Genomic DNA, 14,391 nt, shown 5'->3' with positions numbered 1-14,391 from the left:
ATAAAAGTCCTATTTGTCTATAAATGTTGTTGATGGCAAAATTTTTGTCCTGTAACATTTTGTTCTTTCAATATGCAATTTCATCCCCAAATAAAGATGATGTGTGAATCCATAACTTGTGTTCTTCAATGGCCCTCATGCATATTATTTCAGTGTCCTGTAAATTTACCAACACATAGAACTCGCATAATTTGCAGCACAAGTTGCATCTACGTAAATAACAATCACAGTTTGTCACATGATAAGAAAAATGTTCAAATGACTGGTTTTTTGCTGTCCCTAGCACTTGCTTTCTGCAAACCCCTCCCTAATTCCATAGGACTAAATGAGGCTTTCCTTGGCTTTGCAAGCACCATGAGTCACAATAAGTATTTAAAAAGGCGTTCTCATTAGCCAGAACTTCTATCTCCTTCGTGGGTCACTACACGTCCTGTTAGAAAGTTTGAAATGTCTGACATGCTGCTCTCCTGCTGCCTCCTGGTCTTGCTCTTGACTGATTCAGGGTTTACAGCTCCTACAGCTATCCCGGAAGAAGAGAGCTCTCCTTCACCAGAAACAGAGTTCAACTTGAAGCTCGCCACAGTAAGTGCATCATTGCTTCAACTGTGTTTTAGACCTGTGTGAGAGGGGAGTATGTATAGTCAGATTGCTTTTAGAACAGATTTTTTTCTTTGAAAAAAAAAAAATAAATAACTGTGTTTGATTGAAATTACGTTGGCTTTACTGAAAAAAGTTTTTATTAGATTTCAGAAGCCGGTGTAGAGCTGTATTTGTGCATTGCTCAGCAAATTTGTTTGTAATCATATTTTCTTTTCCTCAGTTGAAATTGAAATGCTGCTCAGTTAAAAACCAGTCTAACAAAACAAAAATACATGAAGCTTCTTTTTCTGCCCAATTGCATGTCATTTAAAGACTGTTCCAGTCCTCCACTTTTCTTAATATATCAGGTTTGGGTTATGGATTTAATCTAGAATTGGCATACTTTTTCAAAACTCCAGATATTGATTATACTGTCTTATGATGATTATTAAGCCTATGAATGAGAGTGATGAAAATAACAACTTATAGCCGGCAATGGCAATAAAAAAGAGATCTTTAGATTGAAATGTACATATTTATTTTAAAACTCTATTTCTGCTTTAAAAAAGTTTGTAATTTATAAATGAAGAACTTTATGGGTAAACAGTCGACTTTGGTTGGCAAAATATCTACTAATGTACATGGTGCACTCTATTCAGAAGGCAGGATTTTTACAATGGAGATACAATAAGAAAGCGTTTTAGAGTTAGAAATTCAAAATGCAGGAAACCAGCAGGAGTTCGATAACCAATATGACTGCCAAATCACTGTGAAAGTTCCAGATAAAACTACCTATCAACATATTGCAAAGTCTGTAAACCTGTGCCCAGAATTATTTCTTTGCAGTTTTAGATTTAAGATCTTTTCATGTTATTATTTTTTCTAAGTAGAAGCGGTGCTGACACTTTTGATGGTCCCCTCCAGACTTCCAGCTTGATTCTGATGTTGAAAGAGCTAAGGATTAGGGCAATGACAAGAAGAGCTTCCAACCTCAAATACTTGGACCTCACCAAAACCAAAAACACATGGTCAAATATAGTGGCAATTTTAAGAAGGGTTGGATATAATACCGATTAAATACTTTGCCACTGATTATTGAAAAAGATATAAATATTTAGATAGAAATATTTTTTGACGGGCCATTTTTCAATGCTTCATTATTATTTTGAGAGACTCCTGTCTCATTTCCTATCAAAACCAAACTTTTTAGCTACATGAAAGTGATTTTAACTCTACAAGAGGTGTGAATTGTTCTGAGTTTACCACATGCAACCAGAACATGATCAACTTGGGTGTTGAGTTATTCTCAGACTGGAGCTCCAGCTTACAAAACAGAAGAAAACAGAAAGTGCAAACTACAGCATGATTGTAATTTCCCTTTGGTATTAATAACATTTTTATTAATTTGAATTCAATTCAATTTGACTTTTTTGTACTCATCTTTTGTTAAAACTTTAAAATCAAGCAAATCTCTATGAAAGGAAGTCATTCACATAGCCCACCATTTCATTCCACATTTGAATGAAATGTGGAATGAAATCTCTTCTCTGACATTAGAGAAGAGAATCTCTAATATCTGATAGCTGAATAGTACAAAAATGAAAGACTATAAATAATGATGATGAGGTTTTGACTTATTTTACTCTACAAACTAGGTCTCAAATTTTGAACGAAAGTTTTTTTCCCACCATTGAAGAATCTCAGCATTGGGCTTAAAGTAATTGGTCAGTATATACTTCACAAGAACAGAAACATGTGTTCCTTTACCCAAAGCTGCAAGAATATTTTTTAATATATGATCATGCTTTTTCTGCTGGCATGGTTGTAATTCAGTTCAAGCAGATTTGAATCTAACCATTTAGGGGCTGTAAATTAAGCTATTTCTTAAAATATTATGTTTTAACTCATGCTAAAAGATGAATCGTATAGTTTTACTGTACTTCCTAAACCCCCATCTATCCTGGACAATAAGATTTTGCTTCTGTTATGGTGGAACCAGTTGATTTCTTTTTCTGTCTCTACTGTTTTATAAAAGGTATCTCTTCAATCTGTCCACAGGACTACCTTCATCAGTACTACAACCTGGAAAATGATCATTTGGTGCGCATGAAGAGGAGCGAGCCCTCCTTTATCTCCAAAGTGAAAGAAATGCAGTTTTTCTTTGGACTCAATTCAACTGGCGTTTTAGACCCTGAAACCCTGCAGGTGATGCAGAGCCCCCGGTGCGGTGTTCCAGATGTGGAGGAGTACAGTCATATCCAGGGCACACGCTGGAATAAGAATGTCCTCACATTCCGGTACTGCGTGTGGCTCACACTGATTTTACTTCTTTTTTTTTTTCCATGTCAAAAAATAAATCAGTCTGTCTGCTCCAAATAGCCAAGCCAAACCAAATCCTGAGGCATACTTTAAGGCTAACAGGCAATAAAATTTTTTGGCAGAAATAGGCAGAAGCAGTTGTCACAATTCACAACAGCTAGCACATTTTTAGCTTTGGATTCATGACTTTGACATCTCTTGTGGGTTTGTTGGAGCGTTAACATGACCATGCCCTTATGTAACAATGTCTCTGTTCTGATCCAGCAAAACCATTGGATCAGAACAGAGAGAGTGTTCTCTGTTCCAGTAAATAACTGGAGGCCCAGTAATTTACACACAAAATAAACATTTAATTAAGAAGAAAGCTGTAAAGCTAACTATCTTCCATATTTTAATTACTTGTTTAATTATGTTTGCCTAATCAAATAATTATAGACATGGCCCAGTGTTACATCTTAAACTGAAGTGAATAAGATGAACCTGTTATTTCTTTATTAAAATTAACTATATACTATAATTTTTTTAAGTTATCATAATCTGTAAAACTGATTTTTGTTATTCTGAAATTTCTAAGTAGATCCACATAATTTAGTAGTAGTTTTCAATTAGTTATTGAGCTGATGGTGATAGGTAGGTAGTCAGTTTGACGACAGCTTCCTGCTGGCTTGTTTGCAGTGATGCTGTTGGTTGTTGCTAACCGTTGTTTTACGTGCCACCTTAAAACAACGAACAATGAACAATGTGTTGTTCATGTTTTTCATAAACATATATTTCCAAATACCTAACTATACGTTGTAAATCAAAATCAACGTATACCTCAAAACTTAAACTTCTGTTGTACTTCTTTCTATCTTAGTCTGTATGCTTTAAGGTATACATATTGAAAAACAGGAAATGAAGGGATATTCAAGTCCTGTCACTTCTCTAAAGGACGTGTGTCAATTTTGTTCTGCTGGGTCATTATGTTACGTTTTGTCTTTTTAAAATTTCTTGCCGTAGGTAAGGATCGGCTGACCAACTCAGAATGAAATTAAAATTTTTTCAGGGTGCCTCCAAACAGTCAAATAATTATAAACTGCAATAATCAGACAGCATGAGTTTTACTTTCAGTTACAAGCTTCCCTCATACCGAGGTGAGGGAATTATCTGGCACAGTATGAGATTATGCAATGTTTTTATTATGACATTAGTGCAGCTTTTCCCACCAGGATTACTTTGTCAAATTACAGTGTGAAATGCTTTGAAAGCTGGTGTGAGAGCATTATATTCCTGTGGTGTCATTTCTTCTTACCTTAATAGCACAAAAACTAGGTATGTGATGGGTCAGGAATATTCAACTCTAGACCTCTATGACTGGTGTCCTAGAGCTCTTAGATGTCTCTCTGCTTCAACACACCTAAGCCATATAATCGGTTTGGTTTTCTGGAGAACCTGACTGCAGACTGAGGAGATAAGTCTGGTCGCTGGTCACAGCATTTACCTCTGACCAGGGACACATTAACAGCTGCAAGACACTGGAATTGAATACCCCTGCTCTATTGAGACGTGATATGTATTTTTTTATGGCTGTAAAAGTAACTCTTTAAAATCCTGGCTTATTCCGTGTACTTTATAGGGCTTGATGGAAAAACAAAAGTGCTATTAGTGATTTTATTCTGACATACAGACATGGGATAAATAAACAGCAACCCTTGTGATTTGTTTTTCCCTTCATAGTATAGGCAGATACACCAGAGATTTGCGGCGCAGCGTTGTGGACTCTCTGATAGAGTCAGCTTTCAGTGTTTGGGCCAGAGCCAGTGGCCTGACGTTCGTCAGGACAAACAGCCACAATGCTGACATCATGGTGGAGTTTGTAACCTATGGTAAGTCCATCATTGGCCTCATGTTGACAGTGGCAGTAGATGACAGAATATCAACAGAATGTAATACAAGCATAGTGGGTATCAACTTAGGAACCCACAGTAGTAATTTAACAGATAACTGAGGCAGTGTCATCATATGAACACTGCTGAACTCATTCAGATGAGGTGAACGGAAGGACGTAATTTGGAAAATGGTTTTCTCTGTGGTTCCTGTTTCATGTTTGGCCTGGATTATGTTCTGAAGCGCATGGGGATTTTTATCCTTTTGATGGCCCCAGAGGCACGCTGGCTCACGCCTTTGGCCCAGGCATGGGTACTGGAGGAGACACGCACTTTGATGACGACGAACGCTGGTCAGCAGGAGCTGCAGGTGCTGAACTCAGTCATACAAGACGAGGCTGAGCAGAACAGAAGCAAACATGGCAGTATTGGTCTCAATGCCTCTGTTCTGTTTCAGGGTATAACCTGTTTGTGGTAGCAGCTCATGAATTTGGCCATGCTTTGGGACTTAGACACTCTAGAAACCCAGAATCGCTGATGTATCCAACTTACAAAGCCTTCCGTCCAGCAAACCTGCTGTCCAGAGAAGATGTAGATAATATCAAAGCACTTTACAGTAAGCTGCTTTTGTCGTATTTTAATGTACTACTGAACATCTAACTTGTAAATGCATTGTTTATTCTTAAATACCTCACTAAGTTGTTTTGCTGTTGCAGCTCCTCTCAAGGTTAATAGAAACTTGCCCCTCAGACCGCTGATGCCGAGGCTCATGCAGGACAAATGTGCACCAGACATGACCTTTGACGCTATAGCAACTCTTGGGAATGCCACCTTCTTTTTCAGAGACAAGTATGTGTATATTTACAAAATGAATAAGTGCATATGAATTCATCAGATAATATTTGAAAGGTATATTTACTAACAATGTCTGTTTTTAACCTTGCGGTGTTCACTCCATTAGATATCTTTGGATTAAACATAATGCGCAGTCTGACATAAAGGAAGGTCCCATATCCAACTTCATGCCAATGATTGAAACCAGAATCGACGCTGCCTTCTGGATACCTCGCAGATCAACCGCTTACCTTATTCATGGTAACTATGTGTCATTGCTTCCTATATAACATGTATCATGCTGAGAATATTTCACTGAAACTACCACTTATTTCAAAACGGATCTAGGTTCTGAGCACATTTATATTCTATTTCTAATGTGGAAGACTCTGACTCTAGTCAAATGCTGGTCCTATCTTTGTATCAACTCTTTGTCTTTTTCAGGACCAATAGCAAATAAAAATGCTAATATTTTGTAGGAAAAATAAATGGGTTTTTAATCAACTGTATAAATGCAGTTGATTTATACAGTTGTAACTCCTGTAAACAGTATAAAGTTCACAATGATCATGTTTGATCATACTTACAAATTATGTCTGTTTTTGACATAATTTGTAAGTATGACTTTTAAATGATGTAGGCTATATTAGAGCATCTTACTGCAGAAATGACACCTGAAAGCCTGTCCTCCTCTTAGTGTGATTTACGTAAGGACTGAGGCACCCTGGTGGTCACAGAGCTGATTTAGAGAACCGGTGTGAGCAGAGTGAGCAGCGTGTCGTTGTTATGATCAACAATTCTGTCACTCTGCTCTGTGATACCGGCTTCATTGTTTAAACAGACTTAATTGGGTTTTTGTTTTTCAGTTGCTGCATTGGAAGAAAAAAATATTTTGATTTCTTCGGTTTCAGTCAAAAAACTATAACATATTCAAAACCCTTTCTGTTAACAGAATCCACATTCTGGACAGTAAGAGGGTCTGTTGTGAGGGAAAAGCCAAGATCACTTTCCTTCTTTGGATTTCCAGCTTGGGTTCAAGATGTTGATGCAACTGTGCATATTGTTAAAACACGACGTACCCTTTTCTTTATGAATGATATTTACTGGAGGTAAGAAAATACCTAAAAAATAATATGTTCCTGCTGCAAAAGGAATTTTCTAGCTTTTTTGTCAACATATTCACACATACTTTTATGTCAAAGATGTCCCACAAGTTGAAGTATTTGACATAATTATAATACTTTTGCCCAGGCAGCCATTAGCATAAAGAAACAGTCATAAAGCACAGCTTTACTATACTAGGCATACAATTTCAATCAATCAACACTCATTTGTTTACAATACATGAGAAGGTTGCTTTTCCTGCTCGTGTACAAAATACACATTTTGATCTTTCTCAGAGTGAAAATCACATAAGTGTGATTTTAAATTTGTCCTGTGTCTTTTTCAGTTACAACGAGAACCGAAAAGTGATGGATTTTGGTTACCCAAGATCCATCAGCGATGACTTCCCGGGAATCAACACCACAATAAATGCAGCTTTCTATAAAAGAAGTGAGTACATTGCCCAACTCATCCATCCACTTAGAAATATGATACCAAATACAGTTTGTACTGATTTAGAAGAGTCTGTAGCCTTGGGGGCTTGTTAATTTGGAATGTGGATTTGCATCTAACTTCTGCAGCATGAGTTTGGGTTTTTACAGCTTGCATATGGAGTGTATGATTTACACCGTATAATTTGACATTTGAATTCCTTTATGTGATATAGTGCAATTTTAGATGTAAGAAAGGTTGATATTTAAGTCCAAAAGACATCCATGGTTGTAAACACCTTCAAGAAAAGCCTTGCATGAGTCTAGACAGCAACAATTTGAAACAGGTTGAACATAACTGTCTGTATGTTGTGTTCTAAAGATGTGTTTTTGTCTGTTTTTATGTTCGTTTTAGATTTCATCTACTTCTTTTTGGGACCACAAGTCTACAAATTTGACTACACCCACAAATCTATTGTCGGAGTGGAAACAGCTAATGCTTGGCTTGGCTGTTGAAAGAAAACTCAGTGAAACATAGACAGAAGGAAAATGACCTGCAAACTTTTTTTTTTTTTTTTTAGGGTGAAATGTCTATATATGTCCTTTTTTTTTAAATAAAGAATTGAACACCTTAATATACATTTGCCATTTGAATGTGTATCGAATGTTCTTGGGTTGCTCTGTGGTTGGTGTCATAAATTCTCATTTTTACTATCTGTATGGGGTGTAGACTGACAAACAGACAAGCAGAAACCAAGTTATGTGTTCCTCACATATGGCTGCAGGTTTAGGCATGACTTAATAGAAAGAAAAGAGCTTTCAGCACTCATTTCTATACTCTAAAAAACACAGTTTTCAATAAATTCCAGACATAGGCGGGCATTTAGGTTATAACCACAAACCTCCAGGTAGGTCTCGCTGTAGCAATCATGATTAAACAGCTTTAGACCACGTGATTTCCCAACTACCTCATGAATGTTCTCATATAAAAACAGATGTTCAGGATGGTGAAATGAACATTGAAATATGGAGTTGGTCTGCACCTGGACACTCGTTTTGAGCTCTTTGATGTTGGTGGAAATCTCGTGGACTCGACCCACTGAGGAAGATCAACATCTGACTCCTGATGATGTTCAGCTTGCTAAGGTTTGTTGGCAAATAGCTGTACTGCAGTCTGGTTTCATATATTGCTATGATAAATCGTTTTATAGAGAATATTTGTAATTTTTGTCATGCCCTTTAAGTGTAAATTAATACTCCAGCCATATAAAACAGATTTCCACTATTCTGTTATTAAAATTTTTTTATACAAGGTAATAATGCATTACTTTTCTTTTCACAAAATAAGACATTGTCCAATAAAAATGATAAAGCCCTAGTTGATCAAGTATTGAAAATTATACTTAAACTATAATGTGAGCAGGGTTTTTCTTTTGTTAGCTTGTTTTTGCCTGTACTGCCTCTCAGAAAACATGTGCTTCATTAACATGTGAGAACAACAACAACAACAAAAAAACAACTAAGCTAATCAGTTTTAACTGTACATTCTATTGTACAATGTAAAGAATTTTATTGAAAAATGTGTGCACATGTGGATATAGTAATTATCAAGCAACGAGGAATTTTGTGGTAAATTTGTTAACTGTAATAAATTGTAATTCATCTCAATCAGACTTCAGTTTTCACAGCTTTGGTTTTTGTTAGTGCATGTCTTGTTTGTAATCTTATTCTCCAAATGTCTAATGACAACAAACAATGTACATTTTCAAAATACAAGATTGTACCACAAAATAACCATCAAAAATTGAAAATAGACCACTTTCCACCATAAGGTAATGTATTATTAAAATAAAATCAAGTAGAAACCTGCAGTTGCTTATAGTGTATATATATATATATATATATATATATACGTTGTTTTGCTTTTGTTTCAAAATCATGCATTTCTTCATGTCTATTGCATAACATCTTAAAGTGTGAGGTTGCAACATGACAAAATGTGAAAAAGTTCAATGGGTGCAAAGAGTTTTCCTGTGCATTTCAACAGAGTTACCTAAGGAGGTTCTATAGTCTCAGACTCGGAGGCCACAGAGGTTCAACACGTAAGATCAGGTCTGCGTCAGCCATGGAGCAGAAGGTCAGGCAAATGCAGAACATCTTTGGCCTGAGAGAAACAGGAATCCTGGACTCCAACACCATGGATGTCATGAAGAAACCGAGGTGTGGTGTTCCTGATGTGGACAACTATAGCTTTTATCCTTATCACCCCAAATGGAAGAACCGTACCATCTCCTACAAGTGAGACTGTTTTACTTCAGCAAGTAAAAATATTGTAAAGTTGTTCATTTCTATTGCACACAGGAATTATGTCTGATGCCTTGTGCAGGATAGCAAAGTATACCCCAGACCTGAGTAGAGAGGATGTGGAAAAGTCCTTTCGTTTAGCCCTGAAGATGTGGAGTGACGCAGCTCCTCTGAATTTCGTTAAGGTCAACCATGGCAAAGCTGATATTGTCCTCTCCTTTGCACACAGAGGTAAATCTGAAAACACATGTGAGGAGTTGCTTGGCTTTAAACAAGTGTAAAAAATATATAAATCATAGGACATTCATTCAGAAGTATTTCTGCATGCTGTTGTAGCTCATGGAGACTTCTCACCCTTCGATGGACCTGGAGGAGTGCTGGCCCATGCCTTTCAGCCTGGAGAGGGGATGGGTGGAGATGTACACTTTGATGAAGATGAAACATGGACGACAGGGGGGCAAGGTCTGTGGTATTCGGAAAACAAAATCCATTTAATTAGGCTTAATGCTGTACTTCTGATCACAAAAAGATTAATAGCATGACCAAAGCATATTATAAAGTAACCTAGTGACCTGTCTATTAGCTACCCTTTGTTAGAACCATGTTGAACCATCTTTTGCCTTTAAAAATTATCTCTCTTGTTTACTGGTAGAATTTGGTCAATGTTGAGATGACAACATCACACAGCTATTGTAGATTTGCTGGCTGCACATCCATGATGCAAATTTTCTCATCCACCTCATCCCAAAAGTGTCCTATTGGATAGAGATCAGGTGACTATAATCTTTGTTGTGGTCAACAAACCAATTTGAGACAAACCTGCAATACAGATAAATGGGCGCTCAACAATTTGGCAGTGCAATACATCTTTTTAAACCCTCAAATGAGTGCATGATCAGTGCATCATTTGAAGATATTCCAACTGAGCTAATGCAGATTTTTTTTTTTTTTATGATTTCAGGTTTCAGCCTGTTTGCTGTTGCAGCTCATGAACTTGGTCACTCGCTTGGTTTGACTCACTCCAGAGACCCCTCTGCTGTCATGTTCCCCAGTTACAGACATCAGAGCAGCAAACAATACACTCTTTCCACTGACGATGTACTGGGGATCCAAATGCTTTATGGTGAGGAACACATTTTATTCTCAGTGAAATATTTTCTGAATAAAAACAATAAATTGGGCAAATGAAACACAATGTTTCTAACTCTTTTACTCAGGCAAACCCGAGATAGAAGCTGAAAATCGACCTAGAGTTCCAAAGAAATGTGATCCCATGTTCTTATTTGATGCGGCTGCTGTGATCCAAAATGAGATTGTTTTCTTTCAGAACAGGTACCCTGTGCATCACACTACAGCAAAGTGTGCTGATTAAGTTTTAAGTGTAGCTCTATTTTTTTTTTTTTTTGTGATAAATCCAGATTCTTATGGATGAGAACAACAAAGCTGACTTACTGGAATCGGCTGAGGGAAGGCCACATCAGCACATATTTACCCGACATAGGTTCTCCTGTCGATGCAGCTTATGACATCCCAGCCAAAGGCATGGCATACCTATTCACTGGTAAAGTAAAAGGCCCTCTGCAATGCTTTGCTCAGTCTGTGTCATCATGACATGGCTGGAATTCCAGCTGGAGAAGGCAGCATTACGCCCAAATTACAGCCTTTTGCAACTTAAGTGTTGCAGTTCATGCAAGAGGCTCGCCGATTTTGGCAGCGTCTGTGGTATGTTGGTGTTTTTCATTGTGTCTTCGAAGTGCATACACACAGCTGTGTTGTTTTTTTTTTTTTGTTTTTTTTTCAGGTCATAAGTACTGGGTGGTGCAACAATTAAAGACACAAGGCACAGCTGGCAACATCTCAGAGTTTGGTTTCCCGTCCAGCGTAAGGCGGGTTGATGCTGCCGTTCATGTTCCAGAATATGGGAAAACCATGTTCTTCATCGGACAGTTTTATTACAGGTTAATTAATCAAATGTTTTACATTTGGAATATTCTTCTTATCAGACACAATTTGAAAACATAGTTCCCAATAATTAAATGCTACAATATGTGCTTAGTTGGGAAAGTCTGCCACTTGTGACGTCTGTAAGACAGCTGTTCTCAGTTGTATTATAGAAAAAAAAAGTTCAACAGATAAAAATAATTTAACACTTGTTCATTGTCAAAAATAGAGATTTTATAATTATAATACAGTGGATGTGTCCAATTTAAACTCTCTGTTAGAATGCCAGTTTAGTGTAATGTAAGAAATTAAACACCTTTCACATTTGTTGTGTTATGGATCCCCTGCATTTCAACTTGAAGTACAAACAAACAAAAGAAAAGGTGAAATAATCTAAACCTAACCCTTCTTGAATTTATTCCTACCATCAACTACATTGGATCTACTTAACCTAAAACATTTTACAGAGAGGTCAGAAAAGGTCAACGCATCTCATCACACAAAATAAATATAGAGAAATAGAGAAAAATATAGAAATTCTGCAGCATCATCTTTACACAACAGCAATGTATAAAGACAGGCAGTATGACAGCAATATTAGACTTTTCGTCTAATTTGATGGCAAGACAAGACAGAAACTGATCAGAGATATTGGAAAAAATGCCTGCAGCAACATTGATGGAGGTACGGGAAATTTTGATTAAAAAAAAAAAAAAAAAAACTTTTTATTTTTTATTCAGTGAATAATTTTTTTTTTCTTTTTCTTTTTTTTCAAAGTGGAACAGCTCCAAATAGCAACAACATATGATTGTACACCTCCAAATATTTGCTAGAAAACTGAAGAGAAATGTATTTTATAAACTTTAACAAGTTAACAAAAGAAAGACTTCACTGACAGAAGGAAACATTCACAGATTGCCAGGCAAGAGCCTAGAAATATACATGAAAGAAATACTGTAGATTTACCCAATGAAAGCCCTATTTTCACAGTCTAACATAATTGAAAAACTTTTTCAAAGGTTTTGAAAAGGTGCTCCAGTGAAGGACTGTACACTTATGCAGCCAGGTTATTGCATTCATATTTCTATCTATATCTCTCTCCGACACACTCTGCACATAAACAGAATATGACCTCAGGGAACCAATAAAAAAATGTTTTACATAAATTCTGCACTTTTGCTGCTTGCCTTGCAGTGCAGCCAGACATTTTGAGCAATAAACTTTCTAATGCATTGTTCTTTCACTTCAGGTATGATGAGCAAAAGAGTCAGATGGATCCCGGCTTCCCCAGAATCATCCAAACAGACTGGCATGGAATCCCGAGAAAGGTTGACGCTGCGTTCAAGTTGCATGGTAAATTGAGAGAAACTCTGTGAACCCAAGAATTCACGTGTTTCGCCTTCACCTCTCATGATAGTAGTGGTGATGGTGGTGGGTCATCTTAAATCTAATCTTAAAGAAAATGCATACTAGTTCTTTTTCAACAAGGACATATAGACTGCATTTAAATATTTTTTTTGTTTTTCATAGTTTTAAACTAGAGTTCTTGGTTTGTTTTGCTCCTGCAGGCAGCATGTTCCTCCTCAGTGGGTCTAAATCCTACCAATATGACTTCAGACAGAAGCGGGTGGTGAACATAATTGCAGGAAATTCTTGGCTGGGATGCTGACTTACTGGAAACCCACACTTTATGTAGCTAAAAAATAAACCTAACTACACATGTAGTTGTTAAACACAGATTATACTGTTGCATGACTGAACAGCAGTCTATGATGACCACTGTATAAATGCTGCGCTAAGGATTTATTGTGCAATATGAAAACCATGTTTAGCATGTGTTGTTCTTTTTTATGGGATGTTTTGAGAGTTATATATTCTTCCAATTTAGCTCATTGTGAGGGTTCCCATGCAAATGCACTTAGACGTAATAATCAAATACCAGAATAATTTTTCTTTGACATTTTGATAAAACAGAACATGTATTTTTTTTTTTTTTTTTTTATGAACAAGATACGTAAGATACAGATTATGTCACTGAACTCAATAAAAATTTTTGTTCATATGTCTCGCTTATTTTTTTATAAGACACATGAAGACTTTTCTTCGCTCTCCAGAAATGAAGAAAACATGTTTTTTTTAGTTCCCAGCGGCCTGCAAATGTTTTTCCAACACTGCTTTCTGAATCCATGTAATTTTATACATGCTGTTTATTTTTGTCAGTCCTATATGCCATGCTTCCATACTCTTACAAGGGCAGTACAAATGATTCCCTTGTACTTGTAGAAATGAATCACTTGTAAACAGGAATATAAATCAGTACAGCTGAAAATATTTGAAATAAAATAAAATTCAGTGTATCTGCATTTAATAACATGGCAGCAAAAAGACACTTGGAGGGTCAAGTTAGTGCTTAGGTGGGTGAAATAAACTGAATATTGTCCATTTTGACAATACTTGATGCAGTAGGATAAGCTGCTGTTTTCTGTCTGGAGCACTTGAAATGTTTACTTCTTTCAGGGAAGCCAGATTTCACAATTTTGGATTAAAAGTTCTCACTACACATTCCTGTATTACAAATAAATTGTAAAATGGATTTGTACAAATGCAGGCTTGCGTAACACAGTCAACTATTTAAACCATTTGGTTAATGTTGACCTGTCTACAAACTGTGTTGGGAAATGTTTAATTTCTTTGCTTGGATGCGGCAATCTTCAGAGTTGGTGTCATAAAGCTTGTTTGGCCACTTAAGAGGAAGTCCAAGAAAAAATAATAGCACGTATCTGAGTGACTGCTCTTAAACCCAGAAATGATAAATTGGCATTCCATGACTATACAGGCTTGAGTACATAAAAAGGGTGAGAGGATGGAAACAAATCTTGAGACAAATCCTAAGACATCTGTTGCCATCTTGACTTGAGGTGAAAATTGTTGCACTGTGCCAAAACTTCCAGACACAAACTCTTTTCCAGATCCTTACAACACTGTCAGAATTTATTTTGTTTCTCCAGAATTAC

General features: G+C 36.6%; 2 protein-coding genes across 2 annotated transcripts; both read left to right on the top strand.

The window, feature by feature from the left end:
* The first annotated feature begins 383 nt into the window (after positions 1–383).
* mmp20b (matrix metallopeptidase 20b (enamelysin)) lies at positions 384–7,697 on the top strand. The gene is made up of 10 exons (XM_015015606.1): positions 384–582; positions 2,638–2,876; positions 4,615–4,763; positions 5,008–5,133; positions 5,221–5,379; positions 5,480–5,612; positions 5,725–5,858; positions 6,550–6,706; positions 7,048–7,151; positions 7,548–7,697. The coding sequence occupies exons 1-10, from the start codon at positions 448–450 to the stop codon at positions 7,646–7,648; spliced, it is 1,437 nt and encodes a 478-aa protein (XP_014871092.1). The 5' UTR covers positions 384–447; the 3' UTR covers positions 7,649–7,697.
* Positions 7,698–7,807: 110 nt separating this feature from the next.
* Positions 7,808–13,343, top strand: mmp20a (matrix metallopeptidase 20a (enamelysin)). Its single transcript, XM_015015607.1, has 10 exons — positions 7,808–8,278; positions 9,180–9,430; positions 9,519–9,667; positions 9,773–9,898; positions 10,398–10,559; positions 10,654–10,768; positions 10,855–10,997; positions 11,238–11,394; positions 12,627–12,730; positions 12,946–13,343. Exons 1-10 carry the CDS (start codon positions 8,159–8,161, stop codon positions 13,044–13,046), a joined length of 1,428 nt encoding a protein of 475 aa, XP_014871093.1. The 5' UTR covers positions 7,808–8,158; the 3' UTR covers positions 13,047–13,343.
* Positions 13,344–14,391: the final 1,048 nt, after the last annotated feature.

Source organism: Poecilia latipinna, unplaced genomic scaffold (assembly GCF_001443285.1).
Source record: "Poecilia latipinna isolate Pla-1442-1.1 unplaced genomic scaffold, P_latipinna-1.0 Scaffold1933, whole genome shotgun sequence".
NCBI lineage: Eukaryota > Metazoa > Chordata > Actinopteri > Cyprinodontiformes > Poeciliidae > Poecilia > Poecilia latipinna.
Note: the sequence above shows the minus strand (reverse complement) of the source record. Positions and strands in the feature narration are given on the sequence as shown.

Coding starts and splice junctions, on each gene's coding strand:
- mmp20b (XM_015015606.1), top strand. CDS start 448: ATGTCTGACATGCTGCTCTCCTGCTGCCTCCTGGTCTTGCTCTTGACT. Junction 5,380..5,479: donor TAATATCAAAGCACTTTACA/GTAAGCTGCTTT, acceptor TTGCTGTTGCAG/CTCCTCTCAAGGTTAATAGA. Junction 5,859..6,549: donor AACCGCTTACCTTATTCATG/GTAACTATGTGT, acceptor TTCTGTTAACAG/AATCCACATTCTGGACAGTA.
- mmp20a (XM_015015607.1), top strand. CDS start 8,159: ATGGAGTTGGTCTGCACCTGGACACTCGTTTTGAGCTCTTTGATGTTG. Junction 9,431..9,518: donor AACCGTACCATCTCCTACAA/GTGAGACTGTTT, acceptor TGCCTTGTGCAG/GATAGCAAAGTATACCCCAG. Junction 9,668..9,772: donor CCTCTCCTTTGCACACAGAG/GTAAATCTGAAA, acceptor ATGCTGTTGTAG/CTCATGGAGACTTCTCACCC.